At 38.8% G+C, this 26,480-nt stretch overlaps 1 protein-coding gene across 1 annotated transcript in view; it reads right to left on the minus strand.

The window, feature by feature from the left end:
* Positions 1 to 26,480, minus strand: part of PHF20 (PHD finger protein 20) — a 129,963-nt gene that overhangs the window by 82,161 nt on the left and 21,322 nt on the right. The window contains exon 2 of the mRNA XM_012637673.1: positions 20,582 to 20,696. Within this exon, the coding sequence (XP_012493127.1) occupies positions 20,582 to 20,664 (83 nt within the window). The 5' untranslated portion in view covers positions 20,665 to 20,696. The remainder of the gene's footprint in view (positions 1 to 20,581; positions 20,697 to 26,480) is intronic.

A 26,480-nucleotide genomic window follows, 5' to 3' on the forward strand; every position in this document is an offset into this window, starting at 1 on the left:
GTAGATGTTGAGAAGATAAATAGACTTCACTATGAGGACTGTCAATTTGTAGGAGATATATGCACATGGTAGTCACCATGACAAAATTAAAATAGTCACAAAACCAATTTCTCCCAAAGGCCAAAAAGAACTCTTATTGATCCAAACTTCAACTTGGAAAGGACAGATAACCAAAACTTCTTAGTAAACAAGGTGACTATGACAAGCTTATTTTAAGCAAATAGTATAACTGGCCACTAAGCCAACCAAGAAGCCACAGAAGACCAGTGTAGCCAATGTCAAACGTAAAGGGACAAGAAGAATGGATAGAAATTAGAGGAAGAGAAATTCATTAAACCAAAACTCCACAGACATTTTCTGAGTATCTTCTCTGGGCAGGAAGTACCCTGGGGTTTGGAAATATAGAATCAAATCTATTAAAATATGTGATCACAGAAGCTGGCAGAAGGAGCAGACTCTATGTTACAAGACATATTGGCCTTTCAATTCCTCGGACACACCACGCGCCTTCCCATTCTCAGTCTGCTACCTTCACCTGAAACATCTGCCCCTGCCTATTCCTCCCATCCTTATCTTCCTGCAGCCTCAGAATCCCTGACTACAAAATCTCAAGTAGCCCCATCTCCTTCCGGTCTGTGTCAGTTTCCCACTTACTTCCTTCATAGCATGTACCTCAATCTGTAATCATTTCATTCATTTCTCTGTTTACTTGTTTATGTTTATGGACTGCTTCCCCAGGAGACAATAATCGCCCCAGATGCATCTGTCTCTTCTTCACTACAGTATCCGCAGGAGGAATAAACGTGTCTATAGGCACAAATAATTGTAATAAAGTATACCAGGTGCAACGACAGAAGACTCCTGAAAGTAGAGTAGGGTACAGAGGAGCAAAAGGCAGAGGGGGAGAGGAAGGGGACCAAGGGAGAAGAGGGGCTGAGACAACGCTAGGGAAGAGGAGACACCTGATCTCCATTCTGAAGATGAGTAGGCATTTCCAGGTGATCAAGGAGGCAGTGAGACTGGGGAGTATTTCTGGGAGAGGATGCAATATGAGTAAATCAGCATAGTGCAGAGGAAGGAAAGCACAAAAGAGGATGAGGAAGTGCAGGAAATTGAAGGTGAAGAAGGAAACAGCAACTGTGTAGAGGGGCTATGCGGGAACCTTACGGACTGGCTGCTGGGCCCTAAAAGAACGTTTCCCAAGAGCAGTCCATAGACTACTGGGTGTTGGTGAACACAGAGTTGATGGTCCATACGGTCTCCATGAGGAATGTTTTATTGTGCCTTTCCATAATCTGGTCCATCTTTATCAGAGTTTTCCAGCTGAGGTGTCACAAATGGGTTGTAAGCAAGCAATGGAATGAAAAAGGTCAGGATGCAAGATGATCACCATACAATCAAGGACTACTAAAGAATTTTAGGATGTGTATTTGCAATTAACCTAACATTATATAACCAATCACTCCCTATATGTGTAATCCCAGCACTTTGGGAGGCTGAGGGGGGAGGATCCACTTGAGCCTAGGAGTTCAAGTTTACAGCGAGCTGTGATTATACCACTGCACTGCAGAGCAAGACCCTGAGGGTGACAGAGCAAGACTCTGTCTTTTAAAAAAAAAAAAAAAAAATCACTCCCAAACTGTAGTTGTAATGGCTTTAAAATATATCTCCAAATTTGACACTCATTCCTTCAAAACATAGAGTCCAACTGTCTTCCCCTTGAATGTGACCTCATTTCTAGCAAGCAGAATGTGGCAATAGTGATGGTGTGGGACTTCCAAAGCAAGGTCATAAAAAGCACTGCAGCAATTCCACTTCTGGGTATACACCCAAAAGAACTGAAAGCAAAGACTCAAACAGATATTTGCACACCAATGTTCACACATCATTCACAATAGTCACAGGGTAGAAGCAACCCATGTCTAACAAATGAATAAACAATCTGATATACGCATACAATGTAATATTCAGCCTCAAAAAGGAATGAGATTCTAATACATTTTACAACATGCATGAACCTTGAGGACATTATGCTAAGTGCAATAAGCCAGTCTCAAAAGGACAAATACTGTATGATTACACTAATATGAAGTCTCTAGAGTACTTAAATTCATAAAAGTACAACAGATGTTACTGGGGACTAGGGGGAGAAGGGAGAGAGGAGCTGTTGATTAATGGGTATAAAGTTTCAGTTTGGGAACATGAAGTTTTGGAGAAGGATGGTGGTAATGACTGCAGAACAGTGTGAATGTACTTAATGCCATAGAACTGTACACTTAAAAATGACTAAAATACTAAATTTTATGTTATACATTAATATATTTCAACACACACACAGCACTGCTACTTCTGCCTTGCACTCTCTTGGATTCCCCATTCCAGGGAGAAGTCAGATGCTGCTGTATCGTGAGGACACTCTAGAAGTCTATGGGGAAGTCCACATGGCAAGGAACTGAGGCCTCCTGCCAGAAACCAGCACCAAGTTGCCAGGCCCATGAGTGAGCCACCTTGGACTGCAGCCTCATGAGACCCTGAGCCAGACCCCCTAGTTAGGCTGCTTCTGAATTCCCAGTCTACAGACACTTGGAGGATAATAAATGTTTATTATTGTTTTAGGCCACTAAATTTTGAGAAAATTTGTTACATGGCAGTAAGTAACTAACAAAGCAGCACTTTACTAGACTGCCCTGGTGTCCAGAAGTGGAATTTACGGTTTATAAGTTAAAGGTGCCAGTCCTCATGTTTTCGAGTTTGAGAAACACTGCTCTAAGCTACCAGATAAGCCAACATAGCCTTCCCACCAAGGAAAGGAGAGGACTGTAGGGCAGTAAGGCTCCCACCAAAGAGGGGGAATGACTCCACATGCATGCCCAGAAAGGAAGAGAACAGTTCAGGTCTAATTCAGGGAAACAATGTTGACTTGTCCACACTATACGACTTCAAGTCCCAGGAAGGCTTGCTGCTCAGAGTCTTGGCTGCTTCTGAGTGAAATTAAGCTGCCTAATACCACACACTGTGCACATGCTTAAATTAGAGCAGCCAGACAGTGCTTGGCAGGAATCTGTTTGGTCCCCCCACACATACCAGAAGAAATACTAACTATAAAGAAACATTACATAGGGGAAAAGAAAACAAAAAGGATGAGAATTTCCTTCTGAATTCCCACTCCAACTGGACATCATTCACACACGTGGCTAATAATAACTAATGTATGCAACTTCCTCAAGGGTTTACAGACTGCCTTTATGTAAGTTATTTCACTTGATCTTTACCACCATCCTATGGAGACTTAAGGAGTCACTATTATCACTGTACTCATTTTACATTTGTAGAAATGGAAGCTTCTGAGAGTGACTGGGAAGAGGCATAACCAAGATCAGCATCTAAATCTTCTAACTCTAAACCCAGTAAAGAACCTTCAGCTCTTAATTTGACTTCACATGTAAATATTCTTGTAGTGACCCAAATCCACAGGGGTGTCTTTTGTCTTAGCCACCTAAAAGTCTACCTGGTGGCCAGCCCAGATTTTGTCTAAGCTTTCCCCCAGGGATTCAGCATTCAGGCTATTTCCAGACTTTTTTTTTTTTGAGACAGAGTCTCACTTTGTTTCCCTGGCTAGAGTGCAATTGTGTCATCATAGCTCACCACAACCTCAGATTCGTGGGCTCAAGAGATCCTCCTGCCTCAGCCTCCCGAGTAGCTAGGTCTACAGGTGCGTGCCATGACACCCAGCTAATTTTTCTATTTTTAGCAGAGACGGGTCTCGCTCTTGCACAGGCTAGTCTCGAACTCCCGAGCTCAAGCAATCCTCCTGCCTCAGCCTCCCAGAGTGCTAGAATTGCAGGCATGAGGCACTGCGCCCGGCTGCTTCCAGATTCTTCACTATATAAATAGCCTATCTGAAAACATACAGCACTCGTTTTACTTCAAGAATCAGAGCATGCCTCTATTCCCGGCTCAAGGCACACATCAGAAGCAAACGACTTCTATGCACAAAAGTAACATTCTAAGCCATCACCAGGCTTTGCTGGAGAGAGGATGGGAATGGAAGATATATTTAGTGAAAAACAAAAGGCTGACTATTAAGCTGCAGAAAAACTGTGCTGTTTTGGATGCCTTAACTCTTTCCATACTCTTCCATTAATCAACATCTGACACTTCTAACTTGGAAAATGTCTTGAATTCAATCTTTCCTCTCTATCCCAATCATTTCTCACCAGCTACAACCGAACAGTCAGTACGTACATATGACCCCTAAACCTCTCTTATAAGTACCTGGCAGAAGGCCTGATATAGAGCCACTCAGTAATTATTTTGTGACTAAAAGAACAATAACATTTTTCTGTTACTAAGAGGGATATGATCATGTCTCTCTGCTGCTTAAAATTTCCTTTATTTATTTTTTGGAGACAGGGTCTCACTCTGCCATCCTGGCTGGAGTGCAGTGGAGTGATTATAGTTCACTACAGCCTCAAACTCCGGGGCTCAAGTAATCCTCACGCCTCAGCCTCCTGAATAGCTGGGACTATGCCTAGCTAACTTTTCTTATTTTTTTTTGTAGAGACAGGGTCTTGCCATGTCGCCCAGGCTGGTCTTGAACTCCTGGCCTCAAGTTATCTTTCTGCCTCAGTCTCCCAAAGTGCTGGGATTACAGGCGTGAGCTACCACCATTCCCAGCTTTAAAATCTCCCTTGTTAGCTCAATCTCCCATCACTCCTGCTCTCTTCCCTCTCTGGACTCTTAGAATAGACTATGTTTTTTCAAGCCCTAGATATTTTTGCTGACATTGTTGCTTCTACCTGCTCCCACTATCACTTTCATCCTGGAAATCTCATTCTTTAATCTCACTTCCTTGCACATACATTCAATTCCTTGGCCTATCTCTCCCTCTATCACAACTGCCTTTTAACCCTGGTTATATCAGACTCCACATTCTCTACTCTTGAACCCAGGCTGCTAAATATGGCTGGAGAAAACAAGTAACACTCTGATGGGCCTCACTTTAGATGCATGTCTGCAAACAGTGATTCCCTTTGTGGGGGGAGGGGAAGCTTGTGTGACTGGATGGGGAGACAAAAGGGCTTCTGGGGTGCCCCAAAAGGTCTATATCTTGATTTGTGCAGTGGTTACAAAAGTGTATACATGTGTAGAAGTTCATCAAGCTACACATTTGAGATTTATGCACTCTACTATAAATTAAACCTCAATAAAGACTCTTTTTAAAATAGGCTAGCCACAGTGACTCTCACCTAATCCCAGCACTTTGGGAGGCTGAGGGAGGATCCTTGAGTCAAGGGGTTCAAGGTTACAGTGAGCTATGATTGCACCACTGTACTCCAGCCTGGGCCACAGAGCAAGACTGTCTCTTTAAAACAAACAAACAAACAAGAGAAATCTGAGAAACTGTTATAGCCAAGAGCAGCCTAAGGAGACAAAACCACTAAATGTAATGTTGTCTCCTGAAACAGAAAAAGGATATTAGGGCCAGGCAGGGTGGCTCATGCCTGTAATCCCAGCAATTTGGGAGGCCACGGTCAGAGGATTGCTTGAGCCCAGAAATTACAGACCAACCTGGGCAACATGGCAAGACCCAGTAGCTACAAAAAAAAAAAAAAATTTAGCTGGGCATGGTGGCACTCGCCTGTAGTTCCAGCTTCTTGGGAGGCTGAAGCAGGAAGATCACTTGAGCCCAGGAGTTCAAGGTTACAGTGAGCTATGATCAAGCTACTGCACTCCAGCCTGGGTGACAGAGCAAGACCCCTGTCTCCAAGAGAAGAGAAGAGAAAAGAAGAGAAGAATAGAAGGATATTAGGGAAAAAACTAAAGAAATCTGAATAAAATATGGACTTTAGTTAATAATATACCAATGTTGGTTCATTAGTTGTAACAAATGTACCTTACATTTGTATCTTACTAATATATGATGTTAACAGTAGAGGAAACTGGGTATGTCATACACAGAAACTTTCTATATGATCTTCAGAATTTTTCTGTAAATCTAAAACTATTCTAAAATATAAAGCTTATTTCAAAACCTCCATGACCACCATCCTCAAGCGGGCCCTCAGTCGCACTTGGTGGCACCAACAAACCTATCACATTTCTCACATCCAATCCCTTTTCTACTCCCCTCAGTATTTCATACTTCATCCTCTTTCCTCAAACCCAAGTCCTCCTACTCCTGATTCTCAGTCTCAGCTGAGAATTTTACTACTTATTGAACTTTTAAAAAATAGCTGGGCACGGTGGCATGTGCTTGTAGTCCCAGCTACTAAGGAGGCTCAGGCAGGAGGAACCCTTGAGCCCAACTGTTCGAGTATAGCCTGGGCAACATAGTGAAACTCCCTCTCTTTTAAAAAAAAAATCGAATTCCCATTTGCTGGCGAGAATGTAAAATGGTGTAGCTGCTTTAGAATACAGTTTAGCAGTTCCTCAAAAAGTTAAACCTAGAATTACCATATGATCCAGCAATTGCACTCTTAGGTATATACCCAAGAGATACGAAAATGCATGTTTACTTACAAACTTATAAATAAATGTGCTATGCATAATAGCCAGAAAGTGAAAACAATACAAATACCCATCAACTGATGAATGGGTAAAGAAAATATGGTATATCCACACAGTAGAATTATCCATAAAAAGGAATGAAGTACTGATATATGCTATAACACAAATGAATCTTGAAAATACGCTAAATGAAAGAAGCTAGTCACAAAGAAACACTTATTGAATGATTCCATTTCTATGAAATGTCCAGAATAGAAAAATCTATAGAGATAGAAAGTAAATTAGAATAGGGTTTATTTTTTGGGGAGATGAAAATGTTCTGGAATTAGATAGTGGTAATGATTGTACGACTTTATGATACACTAAAAATCATTAAGTTGTATGCTTTAAAGGGGTGAATTTTATGGTATGTGTATTAGATCTCAATTTTAAAAAACAATTAATAAAAAAGGAAGGAAAAAAAAGAATCCCACCGGCCAGGCGTGGTGGCTCACACCTGTAATCCTAGCACTCTGAGAGGCCGAGGCGGGCAGATCATTTGAGCTCAGGAGTTCGAGACCAGCCTGAGCAAGAGCGAGACCCCGTCTCTACTAAAAATAGAAAGAAATTATCTGGACAACTAAAAATATATATAGAAAAAATTAGCCGGGCGTGGTGGCACATGCCTGTAGTCCCAGCTACTCGGGAGGCTGAGGCAGTAGGATTGCTTGAGCCCAGGAGTGTGAGGTTGCTGTGAGCTAGGCTGATGCCACGGCACTCACTCTAGCCCGGGCAACAGAGTGAGACTCTGTCTCAAAAAAAAAAAAAAAAAAAGAATCCCACCAAGTGCTGGCAAGGATGCAGAGCAACTGGGACTCTCATACATTGCTGGTAGAAATGCAAAGTGGACTAGCCACTCTGGAAAACAGTTTGGCAGTTTCTCATAAAATTAAACATATACTTACCATATGACCCAGAAATCCTACTCCTTGATATTTAGCCAAGAAAAACGAAAACTTATGTTCTCACAAAAATGTATATGCAAATATTTATTCATATTAACCCAAAACTGGAACCCCCATGTCTTTGAACAGGTAAACAGATAAACTGTGGTACCCCCATACAATGGAATACTACACAGCAATAAAAGGAACTACTAATTCATGCAAAAATACAGAAGAATCTCAAAAGCATTGTGCTAAGTGAAAGAAACCAAATCCAAAAGGCTACATACTGGATGATTTCATTATATGACATTCTGGAAAAGGCAAAACTATAGGGACAGAGGACAGATCAATGGGTGACAGGGGCTGGAGGTACCAGGACTAAAAAAGGACATGAGGGAATTTGGGGGGCAATAAAAGTGCTTTCATGTTTATTGCAGTGGCGCTTGCATGACTGTATGATCTCAGTACTCTGAAAAGAGTGAATTTTACTACAGGTTGAGCATCCCAAATGCAAAAACATGAAATCCAAAATGCTCCAAATTCCAAAACTTTTTGAGTGCCAACACAACATATGTGGATACGTGTCATTATACATTTGTCAAAACCCATAAAAAGTACAACACCAGGAGCAAACCCCAGTGTAAACTATGATCTTTGGGTGCTAATGATGTGTTAGTGTAGATTCATCAATTATATAATAACAAATGCACCACTCCAGTATGGAAAGTTGACGGTGGAGGAGGTAGGGCAGGCAGCAGGAATATGGGAACTCTCTGCTCAATTTTGCTGTGAACCTAAAACTCCTCTAAAAAATAAAGTCTATTTTTTTTTAAATCCCATATAGTCATTATCAACTCCCAAATTTCTATGTCTAACCCAGAGCTCACACCTGACAATTTGACTGAATTATTTAACTTAACATCTCCACTTGGTCATTTAAAAGGAATCTCATATTTAAAATGTCCAAAACAAACTCTTATCTTCTCCCTGAAACCTGGTGCTACTGCAGTCTATCTCATTTCACAAATGGTAATTCCATCTACTGATAGTTAGAACAAAAGCTCTTGGAGTCATCCTTGACTCTTCTCTGTCTCCTTCACATCATCAGCAAATCTGTCAGCTGCACCTTCAAAAAATATCCGGACTCTGATCACTTCTCACCATCTCCAGCACTGCTTTTTAGTTTGAGCAACTATCACCTTTAATCTGGACTACTACAAAGGATCCTTACTCTTCTCTGCTTCTGCCCATGCTGCCTACAGCATATTCTACACACAAAAACCACATCCACTTTTTTTTTTTTTTTTTTGAGACAGAGTCTCGCTTTGTTGCCCTGGCTAGAGTGAGTGCCGTGGTGTCTAGCTCACAGCAACCTCAAATTCCTGGGCTCAAGCGATCCTTCTGCCTCAGCCTCCCGAGTAGCTGGGACTACAGGCATGCGCCCATGCCCTCGGCTAATTTTTTCTTTTTTTTTTTTTTTTTAGTTGTCCAGATCATTTCTTTCTATTTTTTTTGGTAGAGACGGGGTCTCACTCTTGCTCAGGCTGGTCTCGAACTCCTGACCTTGAGCGATCCACCCGCCTCGGCCTCCCAGAGTGCTAGGATTACAGGCGTGAGCCACCGCACCCGGCCCACATCCACTTTTAATAACTGAAATCAGATAATGTTACTTCCCTGTATAAAACTTTTCAATGACTTCCTGTTACATATAGAATAAAGTCCAAACCCCCTATTATGGCAGATCTGGCCCCTGTTGACCTTTCTGGACTCACCTACTACCTCTGGCCTCTCGCTCTCTACCCTCCAGCCACATGTTCCTTCCTTCTATTGCTTGAATGCCCCAACTTGCTCCTACTTCGGAGCTTGTGATTTGGTTGCCTCTGCCTGGAACCTTCCAGGCGTGGCTCATTCCCTCACTTACTTCGGGATTCTACTCAAATGTCTCCTTGTCAGAGATCTTCTCTGACCACCCTCTATATAAAAAAGTAACACACACACAGAGAATCACTCTGTCCAGTTACCCATACTTATTAGTACTTATTCCTCCTTCTAGCATTTATCACTGCCTAACATTATTTATATATATGTGTCTGTTTGTTTATAGTCTGTCTACCTCCACTGGCATCATCAGCTCCTAAAGATCAGGGACTATGTCTGTCCGAATAACCACTATATCTCCAGCATCTAGCACTAAATGAATGACTCGGCATCAAAAGTCATCTTTGAGAAGCCTTCTGAAATTCTCACATATGAAATTAATTGTTCTCCCCCAGGGGTTTGGAAATGAACTTTGTACAGAGTAAATATGCCCTCATGATATAATTAATTTCTAGGCCTTTACCTTGTAAGTACAGGATACAGCATGAAGATGGAAGCTACATCCTAATGTGCTCAGTGGCCAGACTACCTGGATTCAAATCCCAAATTCACCGTCTACTAGCTGTGTAACTTTGAACAACTTACTTAACTGTTCTGTGCCTCTAGTTCCTCATATATAAAATGAGAATAATAAGACTACCCACCTCGTGGTGTTACGAGGACTAAATAAGGTGTAATATGTAAAGCCTTTAGATTTGTACCTGGCACAGAGTAAATCACTCAATAAATGTGAGCATGAGAATATATGATTAACAACCCTTGGCCATCAATGCTAAAAACCAAAGGAAAATACCAACTCATCTCTAAACTTCTTGAGGGACCTATATGATTTTTCTTCATTCCACAGCACCTAGTGTTAACGTCTGACTCACAGCAGACATTCAATACATGTTTGTGGAAAGCTCAGAAATGAAAGATTACTTTTAAAAAGAAAACCATATGGTGTAAGAAGTAAAGAGTAGCTCAGATGTGATCAGTGCAGATAATCCTAATGAAAAAGAGAGAAGAAAAGGATTTAAGAACATTATGAAACTCAGATTTTTAATTCTCTGTACAAGAAATGGAAAGAAACTAAGATCAACTTAAATGGAAACACAGTAGTGAAAACATGCCAAAGAGTCAGGAAAGCAATAGACATAAGGAACTCATTCACCGTATTCAGAGCAAGAACAGGGAAAGACAGTCTACTGCTTGGAACAGATGGTGTGCTCCTGACAGCTGACAGGAAGGAGGCAGAAGGCAAGCAGGTTCCACTGTCTCTACCAAGCGTCACTACTAGGAAACTGCAGCCTCTCATTTGTTAGTTCATCTACACAACCCTGGAAATAAGCAAGGCAGGCAGGATTACCCCCTCAACAGAAAGGAAATGGCATGTGGAAAGTCTGCCCCAAAGTTGTAGATTAAAAATTAGAACATGGATTCTCATCAATATTCCAAAGCCTGCTTGGTGAGATGACATGAGAAAAACTGCTTTGAGAACTAGCAATCTCCATGGAAAATCTAAAACTGTATTTTATAAACTTCCCTCTCTAAAAAAACAAAAATTCTAATTCTATGATTTCTTTGGGACACTATAAATTGAGAAAAGCTGGCTTGGACGATTTACAAAAAAATTCTGGTAAGGTACACTGAACACTAGGTGTTCAGAACTAGGTCTCAGATTTAATGCTAATTAATTTGTGACCTTGGGCAAGATATTTTACCTCTGAGCCTCAGTACCAAGTCGGCATTGCCATGGGAGATTAAATGAGATATCCCACTTAAAGTGATTACCATAATACCTGACACATAGCAAATCTGTTAATCATTAGTTGTCATTGCTATTGTTGTTAGTTTAACAGGAGTATACTATATGCAGTATACAAAGATGACAGAAAAACAAAGCTTCTGTATAAGCAATACAGATAAAACAAACCAAAGATGTAGACCTATTACAGTATGAAACATTAATCCAGAAAGACCCACATACCCACTCTGGGCCACATTTGTGTCTCCATCCCTTTTACTGTCACACAGGTTTTGAAGAATACAGTAACACTTCCCTTCCCTTTTTCTTCTTTTTTCAAATAGCAGCAAATCCAGAAAATATGACCCAGAAAAATATTACCAGGGAAAGGAATCAACTGGGAGGCATACTGGCCTTTGGAGTTGGATCAAAAGGAGTTCAAATCCCAGCCCTACCACTCTCACCAGGTCTATCATTTGGCACAAAGGACTTTTACCTCTGTGAGCCTCAGTTTCTTCCCTCATACATAAAATTTAAACAATAAACAACCTCAGAGCTTGTTAAGAAGATTTAAGGGATAAACTACATATGGAAAGCCCAGCACAGAGTCAGGCTTCAACAAATACAGTAGTAGGTCCCTTACATAACTGCTAATTCTGCAATATTAAAAAAAGGCTTAGGATGTAAGCAATCAAAACAACTTAGGAAAATGTTTACCTACAGTCATTTGGTACTCACTTGAGTACCTACTGTGTGCCTGGTACAGTTTTGAGACACTGGAGATTTATCAGTGAACAAAACAGACAACTCACCTGTGGCTACCTTGAAAATGCACCTATCACATCCTCACAACTAGTAACCGACCTCAGCTGCAGGACTCTAAATCCATCACCACCTCTGCGCCATCGCCACACTTCCCTAGGGCTGCTCCCAACTAATGACTGAGTGAGCAGGGACAATAAGGCAAGACCTTCCTGTGAGATGAGACTCTTTAGAAAGCAACTTTGGTTTGAGGACTCCCCATCTGTCTTGCCAAAGCTTTCTTAGAACCGCACTATCTTCCCTCTCTCTGCTCCATAGGGATCAGACTTGCAAGGCAGTCTAAGCCTCCTAGCCTCTTCCAGTTCCCTCTCATTTCTCCCTACAGGATTTGTCCCTGTTTAATCTCTTGCTTTGCTTCCTGGAAAACCCAATCTAACACTCTAAGCCCTCAGGAGTTTGTATTCTAGTTGAGAGAGACAAACAAGTAAACAAAATAAGCAAATCAAATAATCAGAGTCTAGCAAATGTGTAGCAATGAGGGAAGGGAATTCTTTAGGGAGTCGAAATTGTTCTGTATCCTGTTAGCGGTGGTGCTGACAAGAAGCCCATACATGTGTTAAAACTCATAGGCATGTACACTGAAAAAAAAGGGAATATACCGTGTGTATATTAAAAAGTAATTTAAAATGTAGAAATAAAATTAGACTGTAAGAGCATTAGAAAGGAACTCATTTAACTTGCCATAAAATTTATGATATAAATCAAATATAATTTATCCTTAGTAAGATTAATGTCAAAAAATCTTAAACTTCATTCAGTATATTTGTTAGTAGTAATATTGATATTATAACTTTGAAACCACTTGTGTATAACAGAATAACTCAAACAGGTAAAAGTATGATTAAGAACAGATTTTTAGTATAAGAGAAAGACAAAAATAAAAATATAAATTCCTTTTGTCAATTATACCCCAATAAAACTGGAGGAAAATATATATATGTTCCAAAATATTAAATTTAAATTGGAAATATCAAAGTGAACTCACAGTTTTTGAAAAAAAATATTTCTTCACTCCATCCACTTAAAGCAATGACATTCTAGCAGCAATAACTACACTCAGTGCCCAGAGCTTAATTTCTAAACACTGCTTCCTGAAAAAGGAGCCAGGCCTTGGAGAACTGTCTGAGTCCAGGGTCTGTGACAGAAAAGTAGAAGATAAGTCTGGGGCTTCTAGTAGTGCCTGAAAACAAGAAAGTGTTCAGGAACTAACAGGAGTGTGTCAAAAGACCAAAGGAGCTAGTTTAAAAGGCTTCCCATTGGCTGGATTTGGAATGATTTTTGCACCAAAAAGAATAATGAATGGAATTGACCACAACACCACACTGAATAATCTTAGTCCTTAGTGATCTTTAAAAAAAAAAAAAAAAAAAGGATCTGGGTGTGATGGCACATTCCTGTAATCCCAGCTACTCGGGAGGCTGAGGTAGGAGGATCACTTGAGCCCAGGAGTTTGAGGCTGCTGATCACACTACTGCACTCTAACCCGGGGCAACAGCACAAGATCCCCTCTCACAAAAAAATGAAAATAAAACAAATAACGATGACCAAAAAAAGCTCTTCAAGAACATCAGTTAATAAAATACAGAATGACAGAAGTAGAAAATCACCATTTTTCCATCTCCAGCATAATAACTGATTCAGGCAAGGATTATGGATAGATGCCAAAATCATTAGGTAAATGGTGTAGAGTAACAGGACATTGACACCAAAGTACCAAAGTATCCCCACAGTATTTACTACTTGCACAGGGCAAATATATCTTTATAATGGTGAGAGATGGCAGTCATTACCTTATCCAAGTGATACACGGAACAGTGGGACGACCTAGCTTTTTGTGTCCCCCGATGTGATGCAATATGAAACACACGGCATTACCACTGAAACATTCTGCAAAAAAAATGTTTAATCTGAAGTCTAGACCTCATTTCCAGTTTATAGGAAATATAAGAGAATACAAGAAACAAGTTAAACTCACCATGAGAAAACAATGTGACCAACCCAAAATGTGGAATATTCTACAAAACAACTGTTCAGAACTCTTAAAAATAAATAATGCTATGAAAGGGAAAAAAGTGGGAGCAGAGAAGAATTATCATGGCATAAAAGCAACTAAGGAGATAAAAACAAAAACATAATGTGAATCCTGTCTGGAAAAAAGCTGTAAGGGACATTTTTGAAACAACAGGAAAATCTGACTATAGTCCGGATATTAGATATTATGGAAAGTAAGTATATAAAGTAAATGGGGTACATACGTTAACATTCAGTGAATACAGGTGAAAGGTATAGTGTACTCTCAACTTTCTATTATCTAAAATGTTTCAAATGAAAAGCTATAATTTATTTACTTTAGGATCCCAAAAGTAAGAACAAGTAGGCCAGGCACACTGGCTCACACTGGTAAACCCCAGGACTTTGGGAGGCTGAGGTGGGAGGATCGCTTGAGGCCAGGAGTTTGAGACTACCCTGGTCAACATAGTAAAGATTCAGAGGTAAAAAGTCACAAGGAAAAAAGCAATGAAAAAATGGACCTACTCCCACACCACATTTTATTTCAATGGACTGAAAACACACACACCCACACACACACACACACACAAAATATGGCTCTACCCTACAGAAATATTGCTTACTATAACGTAAACAAATCACTTATCAAGGTGAAAACACAATCACTTTCAGTCTAGAGATAATAAAACAAACCTTCATTATTTTTGGTAAAAGAAGTCAAAAGCAAAGAGTTTACCAAACAATTAAATGTACAGTTCTCTAGATTAGGAATTTAGGTGAACATTATCAGGATGCATTTTTCAGTGTTTCTTAAAATTTAAGAGTCAGGAACATTAAGAGACTGAAGAATTCTGGTTATTATAGAGAGGCTATGAACTCAGTCTCCCTGGGTTCAAACCCCAGTTCTACCACTGTGTGACCTTGGGCAAATGACTTCATCTCTCTGAGCATCCTTTTTCCGACTGCTAAAATGAGGCTCACAACAGCATCCATACTTCATGGGACTGTTAATTGGAAGATGAAATGAGATAATCCATAAAGTACATGACAACCAGCATTCAACAAATGTTAGGTATTACTGGTTTTCTGGCCTGAGGATTCTCTTTTAAATGTTAATTTTAACCTTTTCTTGCTAAAAATTCTTACAAGATGGCAACGATGTTTTCATTTTTACAATAAAGATATGATTAAGAAAAAAAATTACTGGCTGTGTTTTCCTGGTAATATAAAATACAAAATACACAGGAATGATCCTATCTAATCCAGTTACAATTTCCCACTCTGCCTATATGGAAACAGGCTGGGAGAGACAAAGTAACTTAACCAAGGAAACTGAGCTAGTAACTTCAGCATTTGAAACTCTAACCCCAAACGCCTCACACCAAAATTATAAGCATTTGTCACTATGCCAGATAACAGCTTTAAAACATTTGTGGACAAGTTACAATCTAAAGTTCACAGGCTGGACTGCTGATTTGCCATTTCCATTTGTAAGGGCACTCAAGGCAGCAAACTTATCTGAGCATGACACGAAGACACTAGACTTCTCTGTGCAGTTGCCTGCACCCAAAGGGACCTAGCCATCAGAACTTTAGAGCTATTGCTATGACATTAACAAACTCCTCCCCTAAAAACTCTGCTTGTACCCAAATGTTCATGCAGCTTTACTCATGACTCCAGCCTCACCTTCTCTGAGAAGCCTTTTCCATCTTCCCAGAAAGAGAAGGGCTCTTCCTACCTTGGGCTGCTCCCTAACCCTATATTCCTCTAGGACTAGAACACACAAGCCACCAACTGGCCTTTCTGTCTCCCTGACAAGACCAAAGTGTGCAGGGCATCATTCTATTCACTGTCTGACATAAAGTTGCTAAATTAACAAATAAATAAATGAGTAAATAAATATAGAATATTGGAAGCAAAAAGTTCTACAGAAGCAGAATGGCAATCAGAAATACAGTTTATTTAATTAAGGAAACGACAGATAGTGTAACATTATGCTACATCATGCTACATTATGCTATGCTAACATAGCTGATGCTATATTAACTGAAAAAAAAGAGTATATAAAAATCCTATGAATACCCTATTTTATATGTAAACAATTACTGAAAAGACTACTTCGTAAGATTTGTCAAATTACAAGTAACTTTTTCCTATTTTACAAAATGTTACATTGCTAGCATACTTGAAAAAATAGGACATAAAGCCAGGCACAGTGGAGCACACCTGCTGTCCCAGCTATTCAGGAGGCTGAGGTGCGAGGATCGCTTGAGGCCAGCCTGAGCAACAATAGTGAGAACTCTCGGCTCTTTAAAAAAAAAAGGACATAAACAAAATCAAAATAGTTGATTCAAGAAAGAGAAAATATTAACAGACCAATAATTACTAAAATAATTAACTCAGTGACTCAGAAGTCTAAAATCTACTTTAAAAAAAGGAATGAATATAGGCAAGATTCAGCAAAGCATCAAGAAACAATTCTACAGAACAAAGGAAAAAAACCATACTGCTTTCTAACACTAGTGTAACACTAGACTGAAACTGGGTAAGGGCAGTACAAGAAGAGATCAAAAACCAAAAGTATGACGAACATGGATATCAAAATCCCAAACAAAATACTAGCAAACTGAATCCAGTAGTTATATAAATGATCTAATAGGGTTTATCCAGGAATACAAGCAGGAATTGTTCAACATTAGAAAATCTACTAAGGTCACATACCACACTAACAAATTAAAAGGAAAAAAAGACATATGCTCAATTAATTAGATGCTCAGAAAGCATTAGATAAATTCAACATTCACTCAGGCTTAAAAAAAAACTTCCAGCAAACAAGGAATAGACAGGAACTTCCTTAATCTGATTTAACACATCTACCACAATCATACACTAAACATCATACTTAATGGTAAAACTTCAGATGTGTTCCTGTTAAAACCAAACAACAAACCATGAAAGTCCATTTATCATCGCTACTGTTCAATATCATGCTGGTCAATGAACATGGAAGGGAGAGAAAGGAAGAGGGAAAAAAGCAAGGAGGGAAAAAAGGAAAAGAAATGAGACGCATGAGAACTAGAAAGGAAGAGACAAAATATTAAGAGTTCTTTACAGATATATGATGGGCTACAAAGAAAATCCAAAAGAACCATTAGGACGAATATGAAAATGCAGGTAGGTTTCTGGATATAAGATCAGCATACAAAACTCAACAGCCATAAACCCTCATGTACCCATCACTCATGACCACTTTGCTTCCTCTCTCTTCCCACTCTTTCCCCGTTCATATTATCTTGAAGCAAATCACAACATATTTTATTCATAAATGTCAGTATATAATCTCTAAAAAATAAGGACTCCTTAAAAAAAATAACTGCAATACCATTTCCACACCTAAAAGTTAATAATGATTCTTTAATATCAAATAGTCACTTCCAACAATCTCATAAATGACATCAATCTTTTGTAAGCAGCCTGTTTTTGTTTTTGAACTAGAATCTCAATAAAGTCCACACATTGAATTTGGTTACCAACAACCAAAGAAACTCAACAGCATTCCTACACACCAGCAATAATCAAAGAAAAAAACTTTAATATAAAAAGATCCATTCACAGAAGCAACAAAACTAGAAGGTAGTTAGAAATAAATCTATAAAATTTCATGGAAGTCATAAAACTTTACTGAAGTTCATAAAGAAAAATGTGAATAAGTGCAAAAATATAATATTTTCATGAATGAAGGTGTCAATTTTCATGATAGTCTATAAATTCAATATAATTTATTTCAAAACTCCAACAGCGTTTTTCAAGAAACTCAACAAATAATATGAAAATTCACATTAAAGAGTAAAGGTCTAAGAATTCAACAAATAAAACACAAAGGGGCAAAACATATTTTACCAGATATCAAGATTATTTCAAAGCAATATAAATTAGATAATGTGTTATTACTAGCATGGGAGTAAACATGAATCAACGGATAAGGAGCTAAGAACAGACCTATGTAAATATGGGACTTGATATATGGAAATGGTATTGAAGGTCAGTGGCAAAAGCATGGACTGTCCTATGATGTTGGAGGAACAGGTTTTTCATCTGATGGAAAAAAATAATAATTAGATATAAGTTCATCCCATACATAAAATCAATTCCAGGCAGATTAAAGACCTAAATGTGAAAAGCAAAGCTTTACAACTTTTGGAAGAATACTTTAGAATATTTTTTAACTACCTGACATGGAAGAATTTCATATACAAGTCACGAAAGGCAAAAAATCATAAAGTTTGACAATTTTTCTTAAACCTAAAATTTTAAGCATATGTATGATTAAAGATACCATAAACAAATTGAAAAGACAAGCCACAGATGGATAGAAGATTTCTGCAATACAAACTAAGAACTAGAATCCATAATATATTATTAAAATATTAATAAGCCATTAAGAAAAGACAATCCAGTAAGAAAATAGTCAAGAACAAGTCATAGAGCACACATATACAAAGATGCAACCTCACTAGAAACAAGGGCAACGCAGAATAAAACAACAAGAAAATCTCATAACAAACAGATTGGCAAAGCTAGAAAATCTGTCAAAGGCAAGGGTTAGTAAGGATATGGAAAAAAACAGGAAGTTTTATGTACCACTGGTGGGAGTATACATTATTATAGAATAAGCATTCTGGAAAGCAACTTGGCAATTTCTAGCAAAACTAAAAATGTGTATATCACAATATAATATTCAAACTCAATGGAGCAAGGTTTATCAAACTATAGTTCATGACCTATTAGTAGGTCATAAAGTCAAATTAATGCTTCCTAACTAGCATTTTTGTGTGTGTTAAGGAAATAGAATAAAAAACATCAGAGTTATAATGCATATATTATATTTCATAAAATTCATGCTTCAGTTAAATTTATATGTGTATATGGGTGGGTACCACAGTGGATTTAAAATATGTTTCTTACTATTAAGTTGTGGGCAAAAAAGATTGAAAGTCACTGCCCAAGAAATATTCTTGCATTTGTGCACAAAGAAACATTTACAGGGATGTTCACAGTAGCACTGTTTATTAAGTGAAATACTAGAATCACAATGTCCATCAGCAGGGGACTGTATAAACAAAATGTGGTATATTCATAAAATGTAACTCTATACAAAAGTTAAGATGAACAGTCTGTATATCAATATGGGCAAATCACAAAAATATGGTGAATATAAATAACAAGATACAAAAAAGAAACAAGCGGTATGCTACCACTTACATAAATGTTTTAAAAACACCTGAAATTATTCTATTATTAATAGATACATATATACATTTAGTAAAATGGTAAATACATGAACAGAAAGGATACAACCAACTGCAGCATGCTTGGTTGCCTCTGAGAATGAAGGAAGGGAATTGGGTAAGATACAATAGGTACTTACATGTCAGAAATGTTTCATGTCTTTTATTTTCAAAAATATAAATCAAATCAAATAAAAATGTTAACATGTATTAATTCTGAGTGACAAGAACAGATTATTTTATGATTAGCTATACTTTACTTTTTCTAGATTGTAACTTTTTTCCAAATTAAAAAAAAAATCCCTTCCCTTGATACTCTAGCACCAAAATCTGCCTTAAAATACAATGACATCAAAAAAGTAATTAATTATAGATGATACAATCTAAAAAACAACTAAGTATTCTAAGTGTCTCTAATTATAACAGCAAAGACAGATTTCTGCACCAACCACCTCCCTGCCTCTCTTCCCCTGTCTTCTCTTCCTACACCTCAAGAACTGGTCAATCTGTCTGTTTTGAGATAACCTCCAAAAGGGCTAAACTCTTTCTTATAAAAACTCACTTGATTGTTTACAGTCAGTTACAGATTGAACTCCTTGTTCTACTCTTTCCCCCCTTCTCACTACTGCACTTGACAAGTCTTCTACAAAATTAAAAAAAATAAAAATTAAAAATAAATTTAAAAACGCCAAAAGTTCTGAAACCCATACCCTCACCTTGAGCACAAACCAATGACTAAATTCTAGGATGTCCTCAACCACAACAACCATTTCACAGTTTATAAGGCCTTTCCCCACATACTCCATCATTTGATTCTCAGAATAACCCTATAAGGTCAATATTACCAGTACCCACATTTACAGATGAAGCTGATGCACACAGCAGCTAATTACCAGCCAGAGGTCACAAGTCAACAACACGGCCAACTGCAACCCTCAGCTTCTGAACCTAATCACCCTGACAGTGCCACTGTGTGATGACTTTATTTCAACCATACACCACCACACCCAGAAAACAGGAAGGGGTGCTCACAAAACGCAAGCTGCTCCTATCTAACCCCCGTTTCTTTACTATTCCATCCCTGGTCTTTCTCTCCTCTCTCCTTCTAGACAGGCAGCCAAGAGCAAAAGAGCTGCCACCATTAACCCTTCCTTTCCCTGTAGCCACTTGCACTTCTTTTTCCCACAACTCCTTTCCACATTCCCCTTTTAGGGGAAACAAGTATGAACAAAGGGTCACAGGATGGTCCCCCTGACACAGGGACCCCTGCACCAAAGAGAAGGACTGAAGTCTCCCCTTCCATTTTCCAAGAGTTACGGAGCAGGAAAACGCCATAGAAAAGCCTAGGCTACCACTCTTTAGCAGTGCTGGCAAAAATCTTTTACTGAAGGGATTTACTTAACAGAAAAATGTAAAAGTACCAGTTTTTTAAACGGTCCCGGGCTTCCAACTGGGCTCCCACTTCAAAGCTGATTCCTCGTCTGTTAGGTGGATGCTTTGTCATTTTCAGTCATCAACAGGGCTGCCTTTATTCTCCTGAAAAAGCCAATTAAATATTTATGAAACTTAGGCAAAGTCTGCCCAGAGTGTAGCATCACTCACTACACATAAAAAACAAACAGGCATTATTCAAAACACAAAGCTCCATAAAACCCTGTCAGCGTCCTCACTCTAACACAGGTGCGCCCTCCACTGTTTCCTGCTCCTCTGTCATGTGCACCCTGTGGTCTCTGGAACTGAGGAGACCCTCCCTCAATACTGCTTACCAAGGACTCACCTAGCAAGGACACCCCTTAGAACTTGAAAAAACAATTGCTCTCATTGTTAAATTCAATCATTGCTGATGCATTCAACAAATATTTGCTCAGCAACTAATTATTTAAGAAAATAGTCAAAACCAAAAGAGAGACAGTTCCTGCCCTTAAGAAGCCTTCCGTCTACTGGGGGAAGACAAAAATTTAACCAGTAAACTGCTAAATGAAATAACTGCAAGCTGTGAATTGCTATGAAATTCAAGGGCTACAAAGAAAGCAAACAAATGCCAGGCGTAGTGACAGGTGGGAGGATCCCTTGAGTCCAGGAGTTTAAGACTAGCCTGGGCAACATAGTGAGATCCTGTCTCTAAAAATAAAAATAAAATAAAAAAGAAGCAAACAAAAGCTGAGACACTGATAGCTGGCTCTACTTTTGGAAGGCTGAACAAGAAAGATCTATTTATACTTTTTTGATTTATGTTTATTTTCTACTTTTTCAGTCCATTCTGACAATTTATATTTTCCTAAGTCCATTTTATCCAGATTTTCAATTTTATTAGCATGGAACAGTAGAACAGTACAAAATATTCTCTCTTAATTCCTTTAGTTGCTTTTAAATCTTAAGTCACCATTTCAATCTCACTTATTCTCAATCCTGCCTTGTGTAATTGTGCTCTCTTTTTTTTCTTTATCAAGCCTTTGGGTAACGAGATTGGTGGTTATTTTCTACATGAGTAAAACATATCTTTATGATCAGAACTAAACAGTAAAGCTATTTTCCTTTGGAGAAAAAAAGATTTGATTAGGTCATTTATGGGAAAAGTGGCCGTCACAAAACTACGGTTCTGGCTGGGTGCGATGGCTCATGCCTGTAATCCTAGCACTCTGGGAGGCCGAGGCAGGAGGATCACTTGTGGTCAGGAGTTCCAGACCAGTCTGAGCAAGAGCGAGACTCCGTCTCTACTAAACATAGAAAAAATTAGATGGGCGTGGTGGCGCATGCCTGTAGTCCCAGCTACTCGGGAGGCTGAGACAGAGGAGGATGGCTTGAACCCAGGAGTTTGAGGTTGCTGTGAGCTAGGCTGATGCCACGGCAAAAAAAAAAAGAACAGTTCCCAGTTTCCAGGATCACTGAGGTAATTAATCTGTAAAGTCCCAAATGTAATCAGAGGGGCTAGTGCTGGTTCTTACGGAGATGAAGCCACTCTGAGCTCTCAGGACACTTAAGCAGTCTACCTCCCCACAGCAGGCTACCCCAGACTAACTCCTTCCTCCCACTGAACTTTGGCTCTTGACAGCCTACACTGCTTCAACAATGCCAGGACACAGCCAGGGTAATGCCTGCCTCCTACAAGGAGTACAATCTTTGCAATGAATGAATGTGAAAAAAAAAAATCACAGAAGTGGGTTCTCATATCTGATGCATAATAGCATCACATCTTATGAAGAATTTGTTTGCAATATATTAGATGAAACGCAGGATGCAAAATTATACCACTTTGAGCTCACATTAAAACTTGCATGCATTTAAAAAAAAAAAAGACTGGAAGAAAAAAACAGGTTATAAGTGATTGTTCCTTTCCTCTTAAATAATTTCCTAAATTTTATAGTTTTTCGCAATGAAAATTTTCCATAAGAAAAATGTATAATGTGGGAAGAAAAAAACAGGTTATAAGTGATTGTTCCTTTCCTCTTAAATAATTTCCTAAATTTTATAGTTTTTCGCAATGAAAATTTTCCATAAGAAAAATGTATAATGTGAAAGATCATCCATGTGAAGGAAAATAAACTATCTGTTAACCCATTCTGAAGGGCCAATATTGGGAAACACACAAAGCAAAGCCGATTGAGGCAGAAATGGTTGACAGTTGTAATTAAAGAAGCTGAAACCTAATAAACTGAAAAGCTATACTAGCAGGAATGTTTTGACCTCTTAGACCCTAGGAAAGGGAATGTCAGGTTTGACTGGCTTTCTCTAACACTCTTCAGGAAAATGAGATGTCAAATCTGACATATAAGCATAATTCAATCAGTAGAAAAGTCTTTTTAGCTTTTTTTTTTTGGCTTGCCTGACATATCACGTCAAGTTATCTTTTATCTCTGACTGCATACCCAGTAGTATTCTGATTAATAGTTTGCTCCACCAGATCATATGAAAAGGTGATGCCAGACAAGAAGGCAGAGTGGAACTGAACACTCACTGAGCTGCTATTATTGGTAAGGCTGTATTCAAGGAGACAGCCCCTACAGAGGTAATGTAATTTAATGTAGTGGGGTTAAATGGCGGGCCTTGAACTCCCCAGCTCCACCCCTTATTAGGTGAATGAATTTATGTAAATTATTTAACATCTATGAGTTTGTTTCCTCTCTGTAAAACGGAGATGGTGATAATAATAGTATCTATCTGAAAGCAGTGGGTGTGAGGATTAAATGAGATAATCCATTTAAAGAGCACAGGCCTGCTAGCTATTTTTTTTTTTTTTTTTTTGAGACAGAGTCTTACTCTGTTGCCCTGGCTAGAGTGAGTGCCGTGGCGTCAGCCTAGCTCACAGCAACCTCAAACTCCTGGGCTCAAGCGATCCTTCTGCCTCAGCCTCCCGGGTAGCTGGGACTACAGGCATGCGCCACCATACCCGGCTAATTTTTTCTATATATATTTTTAGTTGTCCAATTAATTTCTTTCTATTTTTAGTAGAGACGGGGTCTCGCTCTTGCTCAGGCTGGTCTCGAACTCCTGAGCTCAAACAATCCGCCCACCTCGGCCTCCCAGAGTGCTAGGATTACAGGCATGAGCCACTGTGCCCGGCCCATAGTAGCTATTGATAACTGTATTATCACAATGAAGAAATTAGGCCTAAAGTAACTTGGCTGAAGTTTAGGTGGTAAATGACAGTTCCCAGAAAAAAGCCCAAGTCTTCCTGATATCTGAATTAATTCTTTGCACCATACAACTTCCCCCCAGGCACCCTAGGAGGCCTTTCATTAAAATACAGGAGTGAGTGAACAAGGCAGTGAATGAATGAAGATGAGCAAATCATGGCTCATCCTAATGGCGCAAAAAAACCAATTCCTGTGCTCACTTCAGCAGCACATATACTAAAATTGGAACGATACAGAGAAGATTAGCATGGCCCCTGTGCAAGGATGACACGCAAATTCGTGAAGTGTTCCATATTTTTTCGGACTTAGGGGGGCAGGGGGGGCAAGGGCAACATACGTAACCTAAACATCTGTACCCCCATAATATGCTGAAATTAAAAAAAAATAAATTAAAAAAAATAAACAATTCCTCTTGAGGCTGAACTATCATAGTTCTTCTAATCATGAACTAAATAAAATAACTCTGACCCATCTGTTTGAAGTTCCATTCTCTGGTATCACACAGAACACAAAACTAAATGACTTGGGCTTTCTTATCCCATTACCAATTTTCTCTCCACCCCTCTTGGGTGGCAGAGTTTGTTTTCAAATTTCATATTAATTCATTCAACAAACCATTAATGAGTATTGTCAGTAAAGCACTATGCTGGAAATGCTGAAAATTAGGAGTCCAACTCGGTCCCAGCTCTAGTCCACCCAGCAAGACAAACACAAATACTAAGAAGAGATGATGAGCTTTAACAAAGGTCAAGGGGAGGGACACCGGGGAAATCATCTGAAAGTATCAATTTAATTTAACAATATCTACTAGAGAATAAAAAACAGTTCATACAGAAGCAGGAACTTCAAAGAAATTACAAAAGAAGTGCATTTTGGCTTCTTGCATTCAGTTTTAAACACAATTTTTCTAAAGATGCAATAGGCCTAAGATTCTGTAGCTTTTAACTTATCCATTCTTCATGGCCTCTTAGCTTTTTCTTCCAAAAATCTCCAGCTTCCAGAATAAGAAGAAAAGAGAGTATGTTCAATTTGGACATAGGGAATATTGACTAAGAGAAAAAAATCTGATGCAATCTGTATTCACATAGGATTCCATTTTAATGACCTTGGTAGGACTTTCAATTACTCCTTTACATTCAAATTTCCCTACAATGGGAACCCACTGCTACACAGAAGACAGAGCCTAGTTTATGTCCTTAAATACAGTATTCAGTCAATGTTCCCTGTATCAATGATAATGAAAGCTTCAAATGCACATTTTAGGCCGGCGCGGTGGCTCATGCCTGTAATCCTAGCTCTCTGGGAGGCCGAGGCGGACGGATTGTTTGAGCTCAGGAGTTCGAAACCAGCCTGAGCAAGAGCGAGACCCCATCTCTACTAAAAATAGAAAGAAATTAATTGGACAACTAAAAATATATAGAAAAAATTAGCCGGGCATGGTGGCGCATGCCTGTAGTCCCAGCTACTTGGGAGGCTGAGGCAGGAGGATCGCTTGAGCCCAGGAGTTTGAGGTTGCTGTGAGCTAGCCTGATGCCACGGCACTCTAGCCGGGGCAACACAGTGAGACTCTGTCTCAAAAAAAAAAAAAAATGCACAGTTTAAAGGGTACTTTCACAAATGACAGATTGGGAGAAAATACTGCAACCCACAGGACAAAGAGCTAACTTCCTTTATTAACAAAGAGTGCATACAAATCAAGGACAAAAATTCAAACAAGTCACTTAAAAATGGGCAAAGTGTAAGAACTGGCATATGGGGTGGGGAGACAAGATACAAAGGTCTAATAAGCATGTGATATTAGAATCACATAACCTCACCCTAAATTAAAGGAAACGCAAATCAAAATATCAATTTTTCACTTCTCAAACTGGCAAAAAATGGCAAGGATAAGGAGAAAAGAGCATGCTTATACATTCCTACCAAAAGCATAAACTGGAAAAGCTTTTCTAGAGGCAACTTCACACTATACAAAAACACACATTCCCTCTGACCCAACAATTCCACAGCCAGTAACTTATAACAGAGGTACACTAACACCACCACAGTCTGCCAAATTATCTGAAAGGATGATCAATAGAGCTCTGCAATTTCTGCAGCCAAAATGTCCATCAAAAGAGGCCTCATTAAATAAATTATGGTTCATCTACACAAAAGAATCTTGTTCGGCTATTAAAAGGAATAATGGCAGTCTGGAGATGCTGAGATAGAGCTATCTGCAAGGTATATTGTCAAGTGAAAAGGCATAATATAGAAGCATGGTATTATCTATCCCTTTATTATAAACAAATATAGACATAAATATAGACATAGATCTATTCTAGCATATGCATAAAATTATTTCTTGGAAGGAACTGAGAAACTGTTTAAATAGTTCCTTTAATAACAGGAACAGAGCATGAAAATGTAACTTTTTATTTTTACCTTTCTGGAATTTTTTTTTTTTTTTTAGAGAGCCGGGGTCTCGCTCTTGCTCGGGCTGGTCTCAAACTCTTGAGCTCAAGCAATCCTCCCACCTCAGCCTCCCAGAGTGCTAGGATTACAGGCTTGAGCCACAGCATCGGGCCCTATTTTTTACCTTTCTGTATTATAATTTTTTAACTTTGTGAATGTATTCCTTTTTATTTTTAATTGTCAGCAGGGATTATCTAGGTGGTAAGATTTTAACTTTGGATTACTCCTTTATATT

This window comes from Propithecus coquereli, unplaced genomic scaffold (assembly GCF_000956105.1).
Source record: "Propithecus coquereli isolate 6110/MARCELLA unplaced genomic scaffold, Pcoq_1.0 Scaffold122, whole genome shotgun sequence".
Lineage (NCBI taxonomy): Eukaryota > Metazoa > Chordata > Mammalia > Primates > Indriidae > Propithecus > Propithecus coquereli.